Genomic DNA, 18,918 nt, shown 5'->3' with positions numbered 1-18,918 from the left:
ATTAGACTTATTTTATGGATTGATATGGATCTGAGTCTCAATATCTGATATCAATTAAACGCTCAATGATTAATCGAAATGTATTTTCATTATTTTTATTTGTTTTCCTCGTCACATTAACCCTTTTCATTTTGTTATTCAATTTAATCTTCCATAATCTCGATCATCTTCAACACCGTCATCTGGTTAACTCCTCTGCTATTTGAATTAAAGTTGAATCCAATCAAATTTACCTTTATAGCGCCTGTCATCTCTATTATTTAACCTCTTTTAGTAACAAAGTTATATACTTCTGTGAAAGTGAACCACTTCATGATTATAAGTCAAGCTATAGGTAACATCATCATCATCATCTTTAACATCTTCCACTTGTCAAACTCAACTTTGGAAATTATAAATCACGACGATTTCATAGATTCATCCTTCACTACTGTGTTATTCTCGGTATGCATAACTTGAGACTCTCGATAAAAAATTCTGGTAACAACTAAAGATGGTAAACACATTTTAATTTTCAATTTATTTATTCTCTGTTTACTCTCGCCATTTTCCTCTCTCTTTACTATTTAAGTTTTTTTCCTGAGAATTCAATGCAAAATGTTGAAAGAAATTCATGAAAATTACTTTATTTCAATGGATTCGATACAAAAAGATAACCATGTTACACCTTTTTTTTAACGCAAAAAAGTCATAATATTCAAGGCATTCTCTTGAGATTAAAAAAGAGGAAAGTAAATATTTTTTATCATATTTTTTACAGGTTATTATTTTTGAACGAAAGTTATTATGTTAATAATCACAAAGTTCAAATATAATACTGATAGAAAAAGTGATTATTTTTTGAAAACAATTATTTTACCTTTCTGATAGCTTCACATTATTTTGAGTGAAATTGAACTCAAATGTACTCTATTTTCAAGTTAATCGTCTATACAGCACACAAAGTCGGTGTATCAAATTATGTGTAAAAATTGTGGTTAAACTGAAAGGATTTTAACAAGGGCCTGGACGAAAGACGCGAGCCAATATAATAGCGAAATTCATAGTTGCAATGTTTGTAATCCAATTGAATCTACTCCGATCCATTTAATCTGTTTAAAGTGTTTGTAACAAAGAGATTTAATTTGCTTAAATTAAAGATAGCTTGGAGGAGTTTCGCTCAAATGGCTTTTGCTATTTTGACTTTCGCCGTCCTGTTCACTAAAAAGCCAAAATTAACCAAAAAGAGTGAAATTTTCCTTTCGATTTAGAGACTTAAAGACTTTGTGGGTTTGTAGGACATAAAGACCGAGTCCATTAATGCTATGTGAGGATTTCCGCGATTTCCAGTTTTCCAGAAAATCGAGTCTGAAGTGAAACTTGGATCGCCTTTTATTCAATTATGGAAGCAGATTTTTTCATGGAACTCGTTCTACTGATGTAACTTTCGATGAACAACCAAAAAATCCATTTTTCGGGAAATAAAATTTTCTCTTGCTGTACAAGAGGTCACTTCGATTCATCAAAAGTTATCTCAATTCTGTCAGCCTCAATATTTCGAGGATGGCAGAACCTACAATCATCATTCTTTGCCTGATCATTAGATTTTGTTATGGGTTGAAATATGACTGAATATCAACTAAAATCAGAGCTAACTCATTTGATAATGAACTTCCTTCAAACAAAGGTTTGTGTTTGAGTGACCTTTACCTTTATAAATCAAGTATCAAATCTGAAAACATAACTAATGCAATGCTATAACTTTTTTTGTAGGATCTCGAATCTTTGTGAGGAAAACTTTACACAGCCTGAAAGCCATGATTGAACTACATGCCACTGGATTTTGAGCCAAGGAAACTAAATCAAATTGATTTAATAAACAAATTGTATTCTGTTATAAACTGATTTGTAAATTCAAATTTAGATTTATATAGACATTGCTGTTTGCTGAGTAAAATTTAATCCATAATAATTCCTGAATGAATGTGAATACTGAAAAGGTAAGACAGAAATTTCTCCAATCAAATCCTTTTGTTACCTAAAAAAGTCATTCTAATTCAGTCATCCTCATCCCTTTCATCACTGGTAAAACAAACCCTAACTTGACTTTGTTTTTATCCTTTTTTACTAGTTCTTACTTAATCATCATCATCATCTTAACTTGGTTTTCATCATTCAATTTATAAGAGGATTACCCGACATCCAATTACAGAGGCAAATGAAAATGCAAAACAGTGCTTACTTTTTTCATCTTTATCATCATCTTCGTCTTACATTTTATTTCTCATTTCATTATCTTGTTGATCTGATGGAAAGGAACGGAAAGGAAGACAAATACGGCTGGAGAAAAAGAAAAGTAAAGATCAAAAGAGTTGAAGATAAATGCAATTCTCTAGATATTTTATTCACTGATTCAGATTGGATAACTTAAAATCTAATTTAGTTAGACAATTTTTGTTCAACTTGTTCAGTTTATCTTTTGGTTTGCATTTTATTTTCAATTCTCATGAAAGTGCAACTTCAAACTTTCTTCTAATTCGTTTAAAAGTCTTCAACCCAGGAACCAGAAAATGAATCAACCTGACTGAGAGTCAACACAATTACCCAAAGCTGTTAAACATAGTTGGCTAAAATTTGAAGATCAGAAAAGACTTTTTAATTGGCTTGATTAAAAACAACAATTAGTGCAAATTGGTTGAATCCTGGAACCAGAATGTCCAACTGTATACCCAGATTTAGCTTCAGTTTCTGGTAATTTGATTGTCGTATCACTTAGATTGAAACCATTTTTGGTTTTTTGGTAAAAAATTTCTGATCAAATGAGACAATCATGTTTGAATCGTCGAATTACTTGATCTTTTTTTATTGTTCATCTTTATTTCATCAGTGAATGCAATTGAGCTTTAAATAAATTGTTGGTATAAGAAATATAACCTCTTCTTTGCCAGGTTAACATCAATGAAAAGATTTAATCTTTTTTTCAATTTTTTGATTTGAAAACAACATAGTTAGACTAACCGAATATTTGATTTACTCTGTCTTGTCTTTTTCCAAAATAACAAACAGTTTTTTTTCAAATTTTTTGCAATAATAGAGATCAAATTGCAGCTTCTCATGAATATGATGAAAATTCAATCAAATTTCACTTGATCGTATTTCAATTCTTGCTTTTCTTAGACTCCAGTACAAAGCAATGGCAAGAAAGAAATATTATTTATTAAATTGACTTTTTCACTTCATTTAGCTTAAATATCATTAAAGAGATACGATTTAAATGCCGTTCAATTTTCAATTGTATCAATGAGTTTCTAGTAACACCGAAATTACAAGTAATCTAATCCGCCTTTCAGCGAAATTTGTAGCTCAATATAAACAATATAATAACACAAAGAAGTCAATCTCAAACTCAATCTTACAATTGAAAGCCATAAGCGCTTTAAAATTTTAAGAAGCTAAAGTGGTTGACTATAAAAGACATAAGAAACGAATTGAGTTTTGTCATTTCTAGTTTCACTACCGACATCAACATGATTATTTACAATGATGTTTTACTCAGTGTTGCCAGAGCTTCAGCTCCGGAGTTCATCAGTTTAGTAACACCGACTTTTAACGCTCTGGTTGTTCCTTCAGTCACTTTTATCATCTCTATTATTGGAAGTTTAATTACACTGCAATCTGGAGCGAAAGACATGGCCTTTCAGTACAATCGATTCATCAACGGGTCTGGTTACAATTCAAGTGTTTACAATCTCTCCCGTTTCAAAGTAATGGATTTAATTTTTGACGAGTTTGGTCTGAATCGTGCAAATTGTAATGAAGAGTTTGCTTGTGAAATTGGGCGAATTACAGGTGAAAATGCTCCTTTGATTAAATTCCTGGCTTCCAAAGTTTGGAGTAATTCAACCCAATTGGATAGTAATTCATTCTTGGATAGAAGCGAAAAGGTTTTTATTCGCAGTTTGTTGCATCCTCGCGAATGTGCGAAAGTAGACTACAATTGTGGATTGTTGAAAGAAATGGAAAAGGCAATCAACAGAGTTAAATTTCAAATGTTGACTACAACAACAACAACCACAACAACACCGGCTCCAATCCAGCCTAGGTCCAGATTCGGCTTCAATTTAGATTTGCAAAATTGGTTGGAAATATTAAACCAAATCATTGAAAAATGATTTTCGACTGTAAACGTTGCCTAAATATGTATTATACTAACACTTTGTATATGAATAACTATTAAGACTTAAATTTTCAATAAATTTTTGGGATTATCGAATCTTAACAATATTTGCTTTTATTGAATGAAAGTTATTCACCATTGAGTTTTGTCATTTCTAGTTTCACTACCGACATCAACATGTTTATCTACAATAATGTTTTACTCACAATTTAGGAAGAAAATGAAATAAAGTTTAAATTGTCAATTCTATTAAAATTTATTGAATTTTTTTCCAATGATATTTGATTACATGTTGTAATTTGTTGACAATGAATCAAAGTTAAACAATGGTGAATGTATTAATAGCAAAGTGAAAACGAGATAACTCAATAAGAGAAGAAAAAAGAACCAATTTTCGTGAAATTTTCCATAATTGTCCATGTAAATCAAACCATTAATCAATTAACCTTTTCGTTCCTTAGAGTTACCAGGTTTTTTGCCTCCAGATGATGATGAAGACGACGATTTGGATGCTTCTGATCCACCATTTTCTGGTTTGGTTTCGTTACCACTTTTGGTGCTGTTGGTATCATTGTTGCTACTGGTTGTACCCATTTCTTTGGATGATTTGTCGCTCTTCTTATCCTCCTCAGATGATGAATTTGAGTCACTTTCCTTTTCGGTTTCAGCACTGGTTGTGTTTTTGACTGCTGAAGCTTCTCGAGCTAAAACAATAACCATGAAAGTGACCAAAACAAATATCAAAGTGGCTCGTTGATGTTTCACTAAACCCATGTTTATAAATTCAGCAATACTAATGTTAAAGGTGAAACAAATATCAAAACACAGATGAAAACGTTTGATTTGACAGGAAAGTGGACACAGTTTGAAACACTTGCACTTGTTTTTCCCTTATTTTTAATTTTTCAACCTGTGAATCCATCTTTTATATACCGAGTCTATGGCTATACAAAAACCCGAGCAATCTGAACAAACAAGGAAAAAAGATTTATTTTTTATAAAACCATTTGCAACAATAATTGTCTCTTCAATTTTTGTTGACTGATTCCATTTTATTCACATATTTATCTCGCAAGTTTAATTACAATCACCCAAAGCTCTTTCAATGTACCTGTGAACAAAATTTATTTTTATCTTTACTCAACATTGACACTGAATCTATTCATGTACATCTACTTTGTTGTTATCCATCATTGTTATTATTTAATCTTCAACAATAGAGATGGCCTTTCTCTTTCATAAACATGTGTACTAAATTGTTTGTTTAGAGTAAATTTTAACACAAAGTTTTCCGTTTTAAATCAACTCAAAGCTTTGAAGGTCAGCTTCACCACATAATCAATAGCTGGTTGGAGTTATGGCATACTTTATTCACATCAGAATAGATTCATTTAGCAAAATTAAGTTGATAACTTAAAGTTTAAGACTTGCACTATTCCAAAAAACAATCAATTTATGTCAACTCTTAATATTAGTATTTTTATTCATGCAGTGGCGTTACCTACTTTCACTAAACTGTCATTAGAATCTTTACCGGTAAATTTGAAAAACGAAATTTAGTGACAAATGGGCAAAAACGTGTTAAAATGAATTTCCTTCCATTTTAGATTCTGTTAGTTTGTAGGGAAATGAAAATTGAATCCATTTATAAGATTTAAAAGTTCTTCTGATCTACAGTTTTCGAAGAAATCGAGGTCAAAGTTGAAATTTCGATCGACTTTTGTTCAGCTATTGAATCAGATTTTTAGATGAAACTCATAAAACTGATGCATCTTTTGATGATCAACCAGGAAATGTACTTATACTGAGAAATTGGACGTTTCTTTTTCTGTAAAACAGATTAGTTCGATTTTTATCTAAACCGACCGCATTCTATGGCCGTAAGAATCAAAGAGCTGAAACTTATTATTTGTCCATAAAAATTGTTATTTCACATCATGGATCAAATATGCAATTTATAAACATTTCTCTCGATCTTGGCCATTAAAATCATTTCAATACATATCTTGGTAAATAAACCACTTTTCTGGTTTGACTTTAGTTTCTTTGGGTTGTTCAATTGAAACAAATGGGTAAAACGGATAAGAATGAATTTCACGCAAATTTTGAATCAGTTGGTTTGTAGAAATATGCATACTGAGTTTATTGGTGCTAGTAAATAATTCATCCGATAGATAGATTCAGAGGAAATCGAGGTTGAAGTTGAAACTTCGGTCGCCTTTTGTTCAACAATGGAAGCAGATTTTTTCACGAAACTTACCTTACTGATGTATCTTTTGACGAAGAACTAGAAAATAATCTAATTCAGAGAAATAATAATTGTTGATTCTGTAAAACAGTTAAGTTCGATTTTTATGCAAACCGACCGCATTCCATGAGAGTATGAGTTAGCGAGCTGAAACTTTCGCTTCGTGCATAAAAACTGTACGTACAACCCATGCATTGACTACTTTTTTCAATTTATGAGCAGTTCTCTTGATTTTGGTCATTGGACTTAAAACTTTGAAGCTAAATATTTCGAGAATGGCCTCATCTACAGTCTCCATTCTTTCGCTAAAATAGTTCTCCAATAATAAATAATTCAATGCAATTCAATAACTTTCAATAAGCCCATTTGGGTAACGATATTTAAGTTATAAATGTACAAGAAACAACTTATTCAACAAACAAAAGTCATATTAATGCATATCTTGGTAAATAAACCAATTTTCTGGTTAAACTTGCAAATGAAAAACAAAAAGAATCGCCAAAGGTTCGAAAATTTGGGTTATAAGTTGAGACTTAGTAGGTTTTGTAGGGAATTAAAAGCTGAATCCATTAATGCTACTAAATAGTTCATTTTCTAGAAAATCGAGGTCGAATTTGAAACTTCGATCGCCTTTTTTCCAGCTATGGAAGCAGATTTTTTCACTAAACTTATTTTACCAATGTTTCTGTTCATGTCCAACAAGAAAATGGTCTTATTCAGAGGAATAAAATTTTCTGTCTCTGTAAAACTGACAAAGTTCGATTTTCAGTTGAATGTACCGATCTATGTGACCGGCAAAGTTAGCGAGCTGAAACTTATGCTTCGTCCATAAAAATTGTTTGTGCAACACATGCTTTGATTACTTTCTTCAATTTAGTAACAGTTCTCGTGATATCGGCCATTGGACTTAAAACTTTGAGCCTCAATATTTCGAGAATGGCATCATCTACAATCATCATTATTTCATTGATTTAATTCTCCACTAATTATTAATTCAATTCAATTCAATATCTTTCAATTAGTGCATTTGGCTTATGATTTTTATGTTTTGAATGGCCGAGCAACAACTTATTCAACATGCAAAACTCATCTAAACCCATAACTTGGTAAATAAACCAATTTATGGTACAGCCAAATGCTCGAACATTTGATCTAAGAGTTGAGACTCAATGGGGTTGTGAGGGCATAAAAACTGAGTCCATTGGTGCTATTTAATAATTCATACGTTGTACAGTCTTCGAGAAAATCGAACTCAAAGTTGAAACTTCGATCGCCATTTGTTCAGCTATGAAAGAAAATTTTTTCTCTAAACTTACACCACTGATGTATCTTCCAATGATAAACCAGAAAATGGTCAAATTTTGATAAATAAAATTTCTTTGTTTCTGTAAAACAGTTAAGTTCGCTTTTTATTTAAACCGATCACATGCCATGAGTGTAGGAGTTAGCGAGCTGAAACTTGTGCTTCGTCCATAAAAATTGTTTATACACCACATGCATTGACTACTTTCTTCAATTTATCAAGAATTCTCTTGATTTTGGTCATTGGACTTAAAACTTTGAAGCTAATTATTTCGAGAATGGAATCATCTACGTTCATTATTCTTTCACTAATTTGCTCCGCCACTAATAAATGATTCAATGCAATTCAATAACTTTCAATAAGCGCATTTGGATCATGATATTTGGGCTGTAAATGTGCAAGAAACAACTTATTCAACAAACAAAAGTCATATTAATGCATATCTTGGTAAATAAACCAATTTTCTGGTTAAACTTGCAAATGGAATGCAAAAATTACTGCTAAAGACGCGAACATTTGAGCATAAAGTTGAGACTTGGTACATTTGTAGAGACATGAAATCTGAGTCTATTGGTGCTAATCAATGATTCATCAGATCGACGGTTTTCGAGGAAATTGAGGTCAAAGTTGAAGCTTCGATCGCCTTTTTTCGAGCTATGGAAGCATATTTTTTCACTAAACTTATTTTACTAATGTTCTTTTTGATGATAAACCAGAAAATGGTCATATTTTGGAAGATAACATTTTCGTTTTCTGTAAAACAGATCAAGTTCGATTTTTATTAAAACCGGCCTCATTCCATGAGTGTAAGAGTTAGCGGGCTGAAACTTGTGCTTCGTCCATAAAAATTGTTTGTAAACATTCATGGCTGAGCAGATTTTTCTATTCCTCAACAGTTCTCAAAATTTTGGCCTTTGAACGGAAATATTCGAGCCTCGATATTTCGTGTATGGCATAATCTACAGACATCATTTTTCAACCAAATATTAGTTTGCAAAATGGACTATAACATGATACCTGTAAAAGTCTTAACTAATCCATTTTATAATGAATATCCTTCTAACAAAGATTTGTGTTTGAATAACTGTTCAACATCATAAATCAACTGGCAACATAAGAAATCCAATGCTATAACTTTTTTTATAGAATCTTGAATGATTCAACTTTTCAATATATTTTCGCCCATAAGTAAATCTAATGTTTGGCCAAGAATGATGATTTTATATGAAACAATCCGCAAAATATCGAGGCTCAAAGTTTTCAGTTTAAAGGCCAAAATCAAGATAATCGTTGATAAATTGAATAAAGTATTTAATTCAAGATGTTTGCCAACAAATTTTATATAAAAATTATAAGTTTCAGCTCACTTAATCTTACGGTTACAGTAAGCGATTGGTTCGACTGCAAATTGAACTTTATCTATTATACCGAAACAGAGAATGTTATTTCTCGAAATAAGACCATTTTCTGATCGTTCATCAAAGTTAATACACTTAAAATGAGTTTCATTAAGAAATCTGCTTCCATAATTGCACAGAAGGTGATCGAAGTTCCAAATTTGACCTCAATTTTCTAAAAAACTGTCCATCGGATGAATTATTTTATAGCACCAATAGACTCCGTTTTTAAATCCCTACAAACGCACCAAGTTTCAACTCTTAGCTCAAATCTTCGAGTCTTTTGCAGCATTCTTTGTATCACATTTGTAGTTTTAACCAGAAAAGTGGTTTATTTACCAAGATATGCATTAAAATGATTTTACTTTGATGAATAAGTTGTTTCTCGTAGATTTACAACCCAAATATCATAACCCGAATGTCCTGATGCAAATTTAATGAAATGCATTTAATTATTAATTATCGGAGAATTAAATTGGTGAAAGAATGGTGACTGTAGGTTCCACCATACTCGAAATATCGTGGCTTTAAGTTCTAACAATAATGGCCAAGATCGAGAGAAATGTTTAAAAATTGTAAAAAATATTTAATCCATGATGTGAACTAACAATTTTTATGGACAAATAATAAGTTTCAGCTCTTTGATTCTTACGGCCATAGAATGCGGTCGGTTTAGATAAAAATCGAACTAATCTGTTTTACAGAAAAAGAAACGTCCAATTTCTCAAGATAAGTACATTTCCTGGTTGATCATCAAAAGATGCATCAGTTTTATGAGTTTCATGTAAAAATCTGATTCAATAGCTGAACAAAAGCCGATCGAAATTTCAACTTTGACCTCGATTTCTTCGAAAACTGTAGATCAGAAGAACTTTTAAATCTTATAAATGGATTCAATTTTCATTTCCCTACAAACTAACAGAATCTAAAATGGAAGGAAATTCATTTTAACCCGTTTTTGCCCATTTTTCTTGTAGTTTTGTGTTAATTTGTGCATAAATGTGATCATTGTGTTATTTGTGCCTTTTTAGTAACAAACCATCTATTTCAGAGTTATTCAAGTTTTCTGTTTTTATGTGATGAATTTATGTTCAATTTTATTTCATGCATTGACTAATTTCCAAGATATGCAAAATTTTAAACCAAAAAAGGATGAAATTAAACAGGGCAGAACTTTAATGATAAAACCTCCTCAATCGCTGCATTGGGAAACATTACATCGGTTTACCTTCTATGGACTCTGGCCTCACCATACAATCCATACTATTAATACATCATGTATGCAATCAAAAAACCAATAATCTATTTCGATTCAGTCACTCTGAGCATTTTCACACTTGTTCCTAACGTGTGAGTATAATATAATCAATCGATTGAAGACTATAATGATTGTTTTGTTAATACAAGTTATCATAATTAATTGTTAAATTTTCACTATTTTAGTGCTTCTCTATGTAAAGGTCACAGTTTTCGGTCAGAAACTTTTACAATCGGAATTAAACATATGGTTGGAGCTACTTTCGATTTTGACCATGACAGAAGTGTATGGAAGTATTACGGAGAAAACTCAAATATCTCTGTAAAAGATGCTTGTTGCTGAATGTCCAGCAACTATTCATGACTTTTAATCAGTCTAAACAGCTTACATTTGAATTTGGGTCTAAAGTTAAACCAGTTTTTCAGGTTCAGGGTTAGCCAGGAGGACTATTGTAATCTATTGACAGGAGTTTTCGATTAATATTGTAAATAAAGATTCAGTTCAACGAATATACATATATTTAGCATCGTTTGTAATCCATTTAATGATTTATTTGACTAATTTAAGCAATAATTGATAGATTATGATTAAAGAAACAACAAAAAACATAAAATCTAACAATATGTTTCACACCCGATAAGAGAAGGCGCCACTAGTCTGTCTGTCAAGTTTGAAAATAAGAGATTCTTTCTTTGTTATTTTCTACTGTTTTCCTCGGTTATAATTTTAACCTCATTTTTTGTAATGTTTGATCCATTTAGTTAATATAAATAACTACGGTTATCTAATTTAAAAGTTATCAATTTATTTATTCAAAGACTTCTTTTTGGTTATTTATTATCCCTTTTACTGCAAAATGCCTCCTAAAACTCGTTTTCAAGAAGGTGAAAGAATACTATGTTTCCATGGACCTTTGTTGTATGAAGCAAAATGCCTTAAGGTTGCTCCAGCTAAATCTGGTGTTTTCAAATATTTCGTCCACTATCAAGGTTGGAATAAAAGCTGGGACGAATGGGTACCCGAGAGTCGTGTTTTAAAGTACAATGAAACCAATGTTGCGAAACAAAAGGAGCTCCAAGAAAGTTATAAATACGTGTACCCTGCATCTAATGCTGCCAAGACCAAGAGTAAGAGTAAAGGTAAGAAAGGATTGCAAGAACCATCTCAAAACAACCCGACTGACAAAGGAACTAAGCAAAAATTAGTTGCCGAGGTTAAGGAGACTACTAAAGAGGGTAGCAAAAATAAACGTCCCAAAGTTGAAGCTCATGTTGAAGGTGAAGACTGTTATGCTAATAAATTGGAGATACGGATTAAAATGCCTGACGAGTTGAAGCCATTACTCATGGACGATTGGGATTTAATCACAAGACAGAAAAAACTATGTAAGCTTCCTGCTAATGTTTCTGTTAACCAGATTTTGGACCATTACATTGGTTTGAAAAAAAACAACAAGTTAACAGTGGCAAAGGAAAATGCTCTCATCGAAGTTACTAATGGATTCAAGGAATATTTCAATGTTATGTTAGGCAGTCAGCTATTGTACAAATTTGAAAGACCTCAATATCAACAATTTCTTCATGAAAATCCTGGAAAAGAGTTATCATCCCATTATGGATTTATTCATTTATTGCGATTATTTGGTAAGAATCTTGAACATTTTGCTTTTTAAATGATAAAATTTTCTAATCCATTCTATTTATCTCCAATTTAGCTCGACTCGGAGGCATATTAATTTATACATCTTTAGATGAAAAAGAAATGCAGCTTTTATTATCACATATTCATGATTTCTTGAAGTAAGTTTTCATATTAAATACATGTTGCTGATAACTAACAATAATTGTTGATCTTTTTACACAGATTTATGGCTAAAAGTACCGGTTATTATAGCTCTGCTGACTATGATTTTGCACCACCAGAATACCACAAAAAAGCTGTACAATGAGACAAATCGTTATCCAATCTAATTATCAACTCACTCGACCAGCCACCATTAAGATCTTTCTAAATTAGCATTGAAATGATCCATCGATAAATAATTTATTAACGCCATCAAAGTTAGAATCTGTATATAATATGTTTTATAATTATTATGACTTACTATCTTTTGTTGATACTCCATCTAACACTAACCATTTATACTAGTCATTATTCATCTTTCCAAACTTGTTTACGAATGAATGGTGAATAACTTTCATTCAATAAAAGCAAATATTGTTAATATCTGATAATCCCAAAAATTTATTGAAAATTTAAGTGTTAATTGTTTGGTTATTCATATACAAAGGAACTAAACAAAAATTAGTTGCCGAGGTTAAGGAGACTACTAAAGAGGCTAGCAAAAATAAACGTCCCAAAGTTGAAGCTCATGCTGAAGGTGAAGACTGTTATGCTCTATGGAAATACGGATTAAAATGGAGCATTATTTTTCGATGATTTCATTCAATATTTCCAAGTAATTTTTCAGATCGAAACTCAATCCGAATCTTGACCTGGGCTGGACTGGAGCTGGTGTTGTTGTGGTTGTTATTGCCGAAAGCATTTGATCCCTCATTCTTGTTACAGTTTTGTTCATTTCTTGTAAGATTCCACAATTGTAATTTGTCTTCGTACATTCTTGAGGCTGCAATAAACTGTGGATGAAAACCTTTTCGCGTCTGGTCAAGAATTGATTCTTGTCCAATTGGGTTGAATTACTCCAAACTTTGGAAGCCAGGAATTTAATCAAAGGAGCATTTTCACCTGTAATTCGCCCAATTTCACAAGCAAACTCTTCATCACAATTTGAACGATTCAGACCAAACTCATCAAAAATCAAATCCAATATTTTAAAACGGGAGAGATTGTGAACACTTGAATTGTAACCAGATCCATTGATGAACCGATTGTACTGTAAGGCCATGTCTTTCGCTCCAGATTGCAGTGTAATTAAACTTCCAATAATCGAGATGATAAAAGTGACTGAAGGAACAACCAGAGCGTTGAAAGTCGGTGTTACTAAACTGATGAACTCCGGAGCTGAAGCTCTGGCAACACTGAATAAAACATTATTGTAAATAGACATGTTTATGTCGGTAGTGAAACTAGAAATGACAAAACTCAATTCGTTTCTTATGTCTTTTATGATCAATCAGTTAAGCTTCTTAAAATTTTAAAGCGCTTATGGCTTTCAGTTTCAGATTAATTTTGAATTTGGCCTTCTTACTTCTGCGTGTTATTATTTTGTCGGTTGGTAAGATAAAAATTCATTGGAAATTTTTGTCTTTATTTATTCATTTTTCATTCAAGTTTGTATCATGAATTTTTAGGCAACTTTTTATATTTGATTCGCTTATGATCTCCCTTATTTTGCGTCTTATTTTTCATCTTTGCTGCAATATTTTTTCCCGAGATGCGAAAAATGCAAAAGACTGTATAAACAAAATATACAAAAAATGTTGACGCAAACATCGATCCAATAGGACTTCGAACATCGAAATAACCAAGTGGAGGTGTAACTACCAAACTCAAAGCACCCAAAATTATTTTATGCCTAACACATGCAAATTTGGCAGTATCATTGGCTTGAAGTTTATATATTCTGATGGTTTTGTCTGACTGTTTCATATGGTATCTGATGAATTGTCGTTGACTCTTGGTTATCTTGATACACACCTGGTTACACTTGTACCAACGAACCCTGCCTTTTTCTTTGGGATCAGTGGCATTGATCATTGGACATTGCATTTCAATGTTATACCCTTCAGGTTCCTCGATATAACTGGCAATATTGAGAGCATTTGGATCAATTTCGAATTTTTTGCTTTTTTTAACCTTAAAGTTTACTGAAAAATTTTTAGACAAATCAATTGGTTTCACGTCAATAGGCAATGAACACAATTCAGGCACACAAATTGATTCATTTAAACAAGTCGGCCTGTTCGAATAGTAAACTTCATCCCGCAAAATCTCACATGAATGAAATGATGTAAAATAACGTTTTTCCAATGTGTTTGTCCTAGAATAAACAGAGAAACAATTTTCCATGAAAAGAAGACGTATCTTGGAATGGAGACAATTCACTTACCCAAAATGCTCTGTTCTTATAACGAAATATCCTTGAACACAAGAATTTCTTTCTACCAGAATTCCTGTCTTGTCGATTGGATCTTTAAGACTAAAACAAGGAGTGCAATCCTGCTCTAAAGATGGCACATAAAATTGGGTTGATTCAACACCTTCATGGCGTTTAATATGGAGAGAGCGATTTTGCTTCGCTTTGAAATGATTCAAAAAATTGGGTGGCATGAGATTCTTATTAGATGTAGGGATTAGGGTTAAATTTTCGGGACACCCAGTGTCTGGTCCAATAAGTTCACCATCAACAAAAATTTCCACTTGAACGTGTTTGTCATATTTCTTACTGAACAAACCGTCCTTTGGTTTACAACTGTAAATACCAACAGCGTCTGGACCGAAACGATACATTTGTAACTCATTACACGATCCTGTAGCATAGATTGTCTTATTGGTTTTCGTTAAATCGATTTTTTTACGTATTTTAACTTTTTTATCTTTGCTTTCAACTTGAAAGAGCGGCCTGAAAAACCATTCAAAATGCTTCTTTAAACTTATCTTGAATTCATCTTTTGTTTGATTTGTAATTAAACAAGAAATAGATGAATTATCACCATATGTAATCATTTTTACAGCCATTAACTTTTTCGGATCATAGTGTCTGAATGTAAACATAGAGTCAATAAAAATATCCGTAGTACATCTTTGACCAAGATTGCTGTGGATGAAAATAAATGAAAATAATATCAAACCAATCATTGTCTAAATAGGAATCTATTTAAACTCGGCATTTCATTTTATGAAGGATTTATTTGATGATTTATCTGTTGAGTTAACCACAAGAGATTAATCAGTAAGGCTCTGAGGTTTATAAAGGGGCAGTGGATGGTCAAAATGACCCAAAAGATCACAATAACACAGTGTTTCAAGTTAATAGATATTTTTGATCGCCAGAAAATATTTTCTTATTCTTATTCTTATCCCGAGTCAGTTGGGTAATAAATTTTTCAATTCCTGGTTTCTTTACTTGTCGCCGTTTTGAGAGATTGTGCTGATAACTGAGTAATTAGTGAATTGAAATGTTGATTTTATTGTTTTATTGTACACATTGATCAACTCGTTGATTTAATTCAATAAAATTTTAGATTTGATTAACAATTTACCTGGACTTACTTTGCAGTGCCATCTGTGAAAATCTTCAAGATTTGAAAGAATCGATTGCTATAACAACTGACTTGTCATAATAAACACTATTTCCTAAACAAAAGTGTTTTTTATTACTTGATTATTTAGACTCTAATCATATTGCTCATTGATGTTTTATTTAAATTGTAAAGTTATGATACTGTGTTACTCTTGATATAATTTACTAACTCTATTGGACAGAAATAACATGGATATCAGGTAATGTAAAATTTTCTTTCAATTTTCCATTAACCTTTTCACGATGACAATCAAGTCATGTTTCATTGTTTTTATTAATAAGAGCTATCAATGATAGATTCATTTTACACTTAACAACTAATACATTCTGTTTTTCTCTATGTGTATGTTTCCTAATCATACTGTGCAATTTTAATATAAATGCGGTGTGCTCAGAAAGGCAATTTTTGCTTGGTAATCATTCAAAACCTTGATAACCATGAGTTCCTTGGTGGATCAAAAAAACCTAGATCTCTGTTTAGGTAAGTTTATACATTTCTAGAAATATCTATTGGAAAATTATACGATTTTGCATTTATTTTGGAGCATCTTTAGTGTTCTGCTCTATGAATCTATTTTAAAATCTGATTTTTCTTGACTTTGCAGCTCAAGCAGCTAACCCTCTTGATGAAGAGGTAAACGAGGAAGTGATCAGTCAATTAGTGCATTTGATGAAAGATGATAAAGAGAAAATCGGAGTTGTTTTGAGATTCTTTGGACACAAAGTTCAATCTCCTCAGGAACTCGAGGCGATGAAAGCTTTGAATGTCCTACAAAGCTTGGTGAAACGATCTGATAAAAAGTTCATTGAAGAAGTTGGAAAATTTCGATTCCTCAATGAAATGATAAAAGTCATCTCTCCTAAAGTTCGGTATCTTTTCTATGTTAATAGAATTTCTTTTTCTAATTTGATATTTTCTTTCCGAAACAGTATCTTGCTCAACGATCCCCTGAACGAGTCAAAAGAAAAATCATTGAATTACTTTATCTTTGGAGTATAGAGCACAAACATGAACCCAAAATATTCGAGGCATATCAAATGTTAAAGAGACAAGGAATAATTACTTCAGATCCTAGCCATCTATTACCTGTAAGTTTTCTATTCCATCAATATGATAAAATGTTGACTAAAATTTTTAATTAATGACTTATTTTCACACAGAATACGAGACCGAGTCCTCCGCCTCCTCCAAGACCTAAGGATGAAATTTGGGACAATGCAGAAAATGCGATCATGCTAAAACGATTGATACAAAGTGGTCAACCAGAAGATCGAGTAGCAGCTAACAAGCTGATAAAAATGTTGGCACAACAGGCAGATAAAAAAACTGTAATTAAAGCCAAATGTCAAGCAGAATTGGAATTAGCTCGCAACAATGCTCGACTGTTTGCCGAAGTTTTGGCTAATTTAACTTCATCTAATCGCGAAAATTTCACAGAAAAAGATCTTCTCGATGAGCTTTATGATAGTTGCAAAAAATTGCGTCCCAAGTTATTTAAATTGGCAGGTGAAATGCCTGAATCTGAGCCCCTTTTTGAGGAAACTCTCAAAGTGAACGACGAGTTAACTAAAGTGATCAATGAATATGATGCTGCAATGCAATTAGTGCCTCAATCAAATGGGAATAACAATCCAATCGATTCGCAAATGAACAACTCTTGTAATCTTCTTTTGGAGACTTCATCAACTAGTGCTAACTTATTGGATATAAGTACACCAACGCATGAAACTGCATCCTCTTTTATTATGAATGGTGATGCATCCATAATGGTTCCTGATTCAACAGATATCTCTTTTTCTGGTGATGACAGTCTACTTAGAGACCATGAAACTGGCAAGGATAATCTCGAAAATTCCATTTCTGCACCTGCACCAGTTGCCACAAACAGTCAAAATATTTCCGAATTGTTCGAGATGTTTCCAAAAAATGAAACACGAGGTGTTGTAGATGCACATGTAAATTATCTGAAAGATATATTGGTTCCGTGTATGCCAAAACCACCCAATACACCTATTTCTTCTTTAATATCTTCGTCTTCTGCATCGATTTCGAATAATGAAGCCAATAAATCGCCTAAAAGATCATCATCATGTCTTGATGAATTGGAAAATCTTATGAGATTGACTTTAAATGCTGGCCCTAAACAAGATCCCTCCAGTGATTCAAACATTCCACTTAATACTTTGCGACAAATGGTAAATCCTTCAATTCCTAGCAAACAAAATATTCCTTCCGAGCCATTAAGTGAGCTGGTTGAACTGAATTCTGATAACTCAGAGAACCTACTATCTTCATCTTCATCTGTATCTGATGTTTCCCCTCAATCAATTGCTGATATTTTTATCCCATTGGAGTCAGTTGAACCTGATAATAGGCCACCTATCGTGCTAGTCAATGAAAATGAAATCAAGTCAATCTTAAACTTTGGTGCTAATCAACCTCGTTATGATGTTTCTGTTGCTGTTCTAACTACGACTAATCTTTCTAAGAAAAGCATTTGCAAGATATTTTTCAATATTACTAGTTCTAAGGTAAGCAAGTTGATTATTTGATCAAATGTTCAACATTGTTTTCATACAATTTAAATTAACATTTTTTTATTTGTTTTGATCCTTATCTAGGGGATACGATTCAAGTATCAAGCACCTTCAGCAACTGTTTTATCACCTTCAAATCCCTTTTTACCTCCACCAGCAATCACCCAAGTCATTATTTTTGCTAAAACATCGCCAGATAGATTGGAAAAGTGTTATTTCCGTCTTGAATATTCCATCGGAACTGAAAATTTTGTCAAAACAGGAGAAGTTAATATCTGAGGATTTGGATTATAGCGATCTTAATTTAATCACTGTTTATCACTGATTCATCAACTTTTAATTATCAGTGATAATTCAAGTCAATGGCATGCCCTCAACTCAAATTTGCTTTTATTTTTACCTAATCGATTCAAATTTTTATTCAAAAGTAAGCTACATGGTATCGTGTTGTTTAGTTATTGGCTTTTATTGTAATTTAATTTTTATTAAACAAATAATTTTAACTTCACCGAGTAATCTAAAGTCAATTTAAATAATGCTAATTTAAATCTTATAGACCAAAAACTGACAACTCAGCAAGAATTTCAGATGAAATCTAATGGAAATTTTCTCAGCTTTTCAGATAATGAACTAACCATTACGAAAACTTTTGACCTCAATCTGTGAAGATATTGAATTTGAATGGGTGTTTCTTATGAGATATTCCAAGATCAAATAAACAAAAAATATTGGAATAATGAGTTCTAATGTCTTGA

General features: G+C 32.0%; 4 protein-coding genes across 8 annotated transcripts; 3 read left to right on the top strand and 1 right to left on the bottom strand.

Annotated features, from left to right (window-relative positions):
• The first annotated feature begins 62 nt into the window (after positions 1 to 62).
• On the top strand, positions 63 to 4,257 carry LOC149094157 (uncharacterized). 4 transcript variants are annotated; one of them, XM_089267032.1, is made up of 4 exons: positions 63 to 496; positions 1,251 to 1,666; positions 1,753 to 1,979; positions 2,111 to 4,257. In XM_089267032.1, the coding sequence occupies exon 4, from the start codon at positions 3,507 to 3,509 to the stop codon at positions 4,149 to 4,151; it is 645 nt and encodes a 214-aa protein (XP_089123158.1). In that variant the 5' UTR covers positions 63 to 496; positions 1,251 to 1,666; positions 1,753 to 1,979; positions 2,111 to 3,506; the 3' UTR covers positions 4,152 to 4,257. The 4 variants fall into 4 exon arrangements, with proteins under 4 accessions (XP_089123158.1, XP_089123159.1, XP_089123160.1 ...); XM_089267033.1 differs by having other exon boundaries at positions 1,140 to 1,666; XM_089267034.1 differs by having other exon boundaries at positions 871 to 1,666.
• A 6,819-nt stretch (positions 4,258 to 11,076) lies between these two features.
• Positions 11,077 to 12,586, top strand: LOC107367552 (mortality factor 4-like protein 1). 2 transcript variants are annotated; one of them, XM_015935262.3, is made up of 4 exons: positions 11,077 to 11,747; positions 11,892 to 12,005; positions 12,077 to 12,161; positions 12,226 to 12,586. In XM_015935262.3, the coding sequence occupies exons 1-4, from the start codon at positions 11,219 to 11,221 to the stop codon at positions 12,308 to 12,310; spliced, it is 813 nt and encodes a 270-aa protein (XP_015790748.2). In that variant the 5' UTR covers positions 11,077 to 11,218; the 3' UTR covers positions 12,311 to 12,586. The 2 variants fall into 2 exon arrangements, with proteins under 2 accessions (XP_015790748.2, XP_015790747.2); XM_015935261.2 differs by having other exon boundaries at positions 11,077 to 12,005.
• Positions 12,583 to 15,587, bottom strand: LOC107367551 (uncharacterized). The gene is made up of 2 exons (XM_015935260.3): positions 14,432 to 15,587; positions 12,583 to 14,362 (listed from the first exon to the last, which is right to left on the bottom strand). The coding sequence occupies exons 1-2, from the start codon at positions 15,178 to 15,180 to the stop codon at positions 13,660 to 13,662; spliced, it is 1,452 nt and encodes a 483-aa protein (XP_015790746.2). The 5' UTR covers positions 15,181 to 15,587; the 3' UTR covers positions 12,583 to 13,659.
• Positions 15,588 to 15,672: 85 nt separating this feature from the next.
• Gga (ADP-ribosylation factor-binding protein Gga) lies at positions 15,673 to 18,671 on the top strand. The gene is made up of 6 exons (XM_015935259.3): positions 15,673 to 15,825; positions 16,021 to 16,106; positions 16,231 to 16,490; positions 16,556 to 16,714; positions 16,787 to 18,157; positions 18,248 to 18,671. The coding sequence occupies exons 2-6, from the start codon at positions 16,064 to 16,066 to the stop codon at positions 18,440 to 18,442; spliced, it is 2,028 nt and encodes a 675-aa protein (XP_015790745.2). The 5' UTR covers positions 15,673 to 15,825; positions 16,021 to 16,063; the 3' UTR covers positions 18,443 to 18,671.
• Positions 18,672 to 18,918: the final 247 nt, after the last annotated feature.

Source organism: Tetranychus urticae, chromosome 2 (genome assembly GCF_039701765.1).
Source record: "Tetranychus urticae isolate SD_2017Ah chromosome 2, NJAU_TeUrti_SD_1.0, whole genome shotgun sequence".
NCBI lineage: Eukaryota > Metazoa > Arthropoda > Arachnida > Trombidiformes > Tetranychidae > Tetranychus > Tetranychus urticae.
Note: the sequence above shows the minus strand (reverse complement) of the source record. Positions and strands in the feature narration are given on the sequence as shown.

What these genes read in the sequence shown, in the direction of transcription:
- LOC149094157 (XM_089267032.1), top strand. Translation starts at nt 3,507, where the DNA reads ATGATTATTTACAATGATGTTTTACTCAGTGTTGCCAGAGCTTCAGCT.
- LOC107367552 (XM_015935261.2), top strand. Translation starts at nt 11,219, where the DNA reads ATGCCTCCTAAAACTCGTTTTCAAGAAGGTGAAAGAATACTATGTTTC. An exon ending in TCATTTATTGCGATTATTTG is followed by an intron (nt 12,006 to 12,076) that starts GTAAGAATCTTG and finishes TCTCCAATTTAG; the next exon opens with CTCGACTCGGAGGCATATTA. An exon ending in CATATTCATGATTTCTTGAA is followed by an intron (nt 12,162 to 12,225) that starts GTAAGTTTTCAT and finishes CTTTTTACACAG; the next exon opens with ATTTATGGCTAAAAGTACCG.
- LOC107367551 (XM_015935260.3), bottom strand. Translation starts at nt 15,180, where the DNA reads ATGATTGGTTTGATATTATTTTCATTTATTTTCATCCACAGCAATCTT. An exon ending in ATAAGAACAGAGCATTTTGG is followed by an intron (nt 14,363 to 14,431) that starts GTAAGTGAATTG and finishes TGTTTATTCTAG; the next exon opens with GACAAACACATTGGAAAAAC.
- Gga (XM_015935259.3), top strand. Translation starts at nt 16,064, where the DNA reads ATGAGTTCCTTGGTGGATCAAAAAAACCTAGATCTCTGTTTAG. An exon ending in TAAAAGTCATCTCTCCTAAA is followed by an intron (nt 16,491 to 16,555) that starts GTTCGGTATCTT and finishes TTTCCGAAACAG; the next exon opens with TATCTTGCTCAACGATCCCC. An exon ending in ATCCTAGCCATCTATTACCT is followed by an intron (nt 16,715 to 16,786) that starts GTAAGTTTTCTA and finishes ATTTTCACACAG; the next exon opens with AATACGAGACCGAGTCCTCC.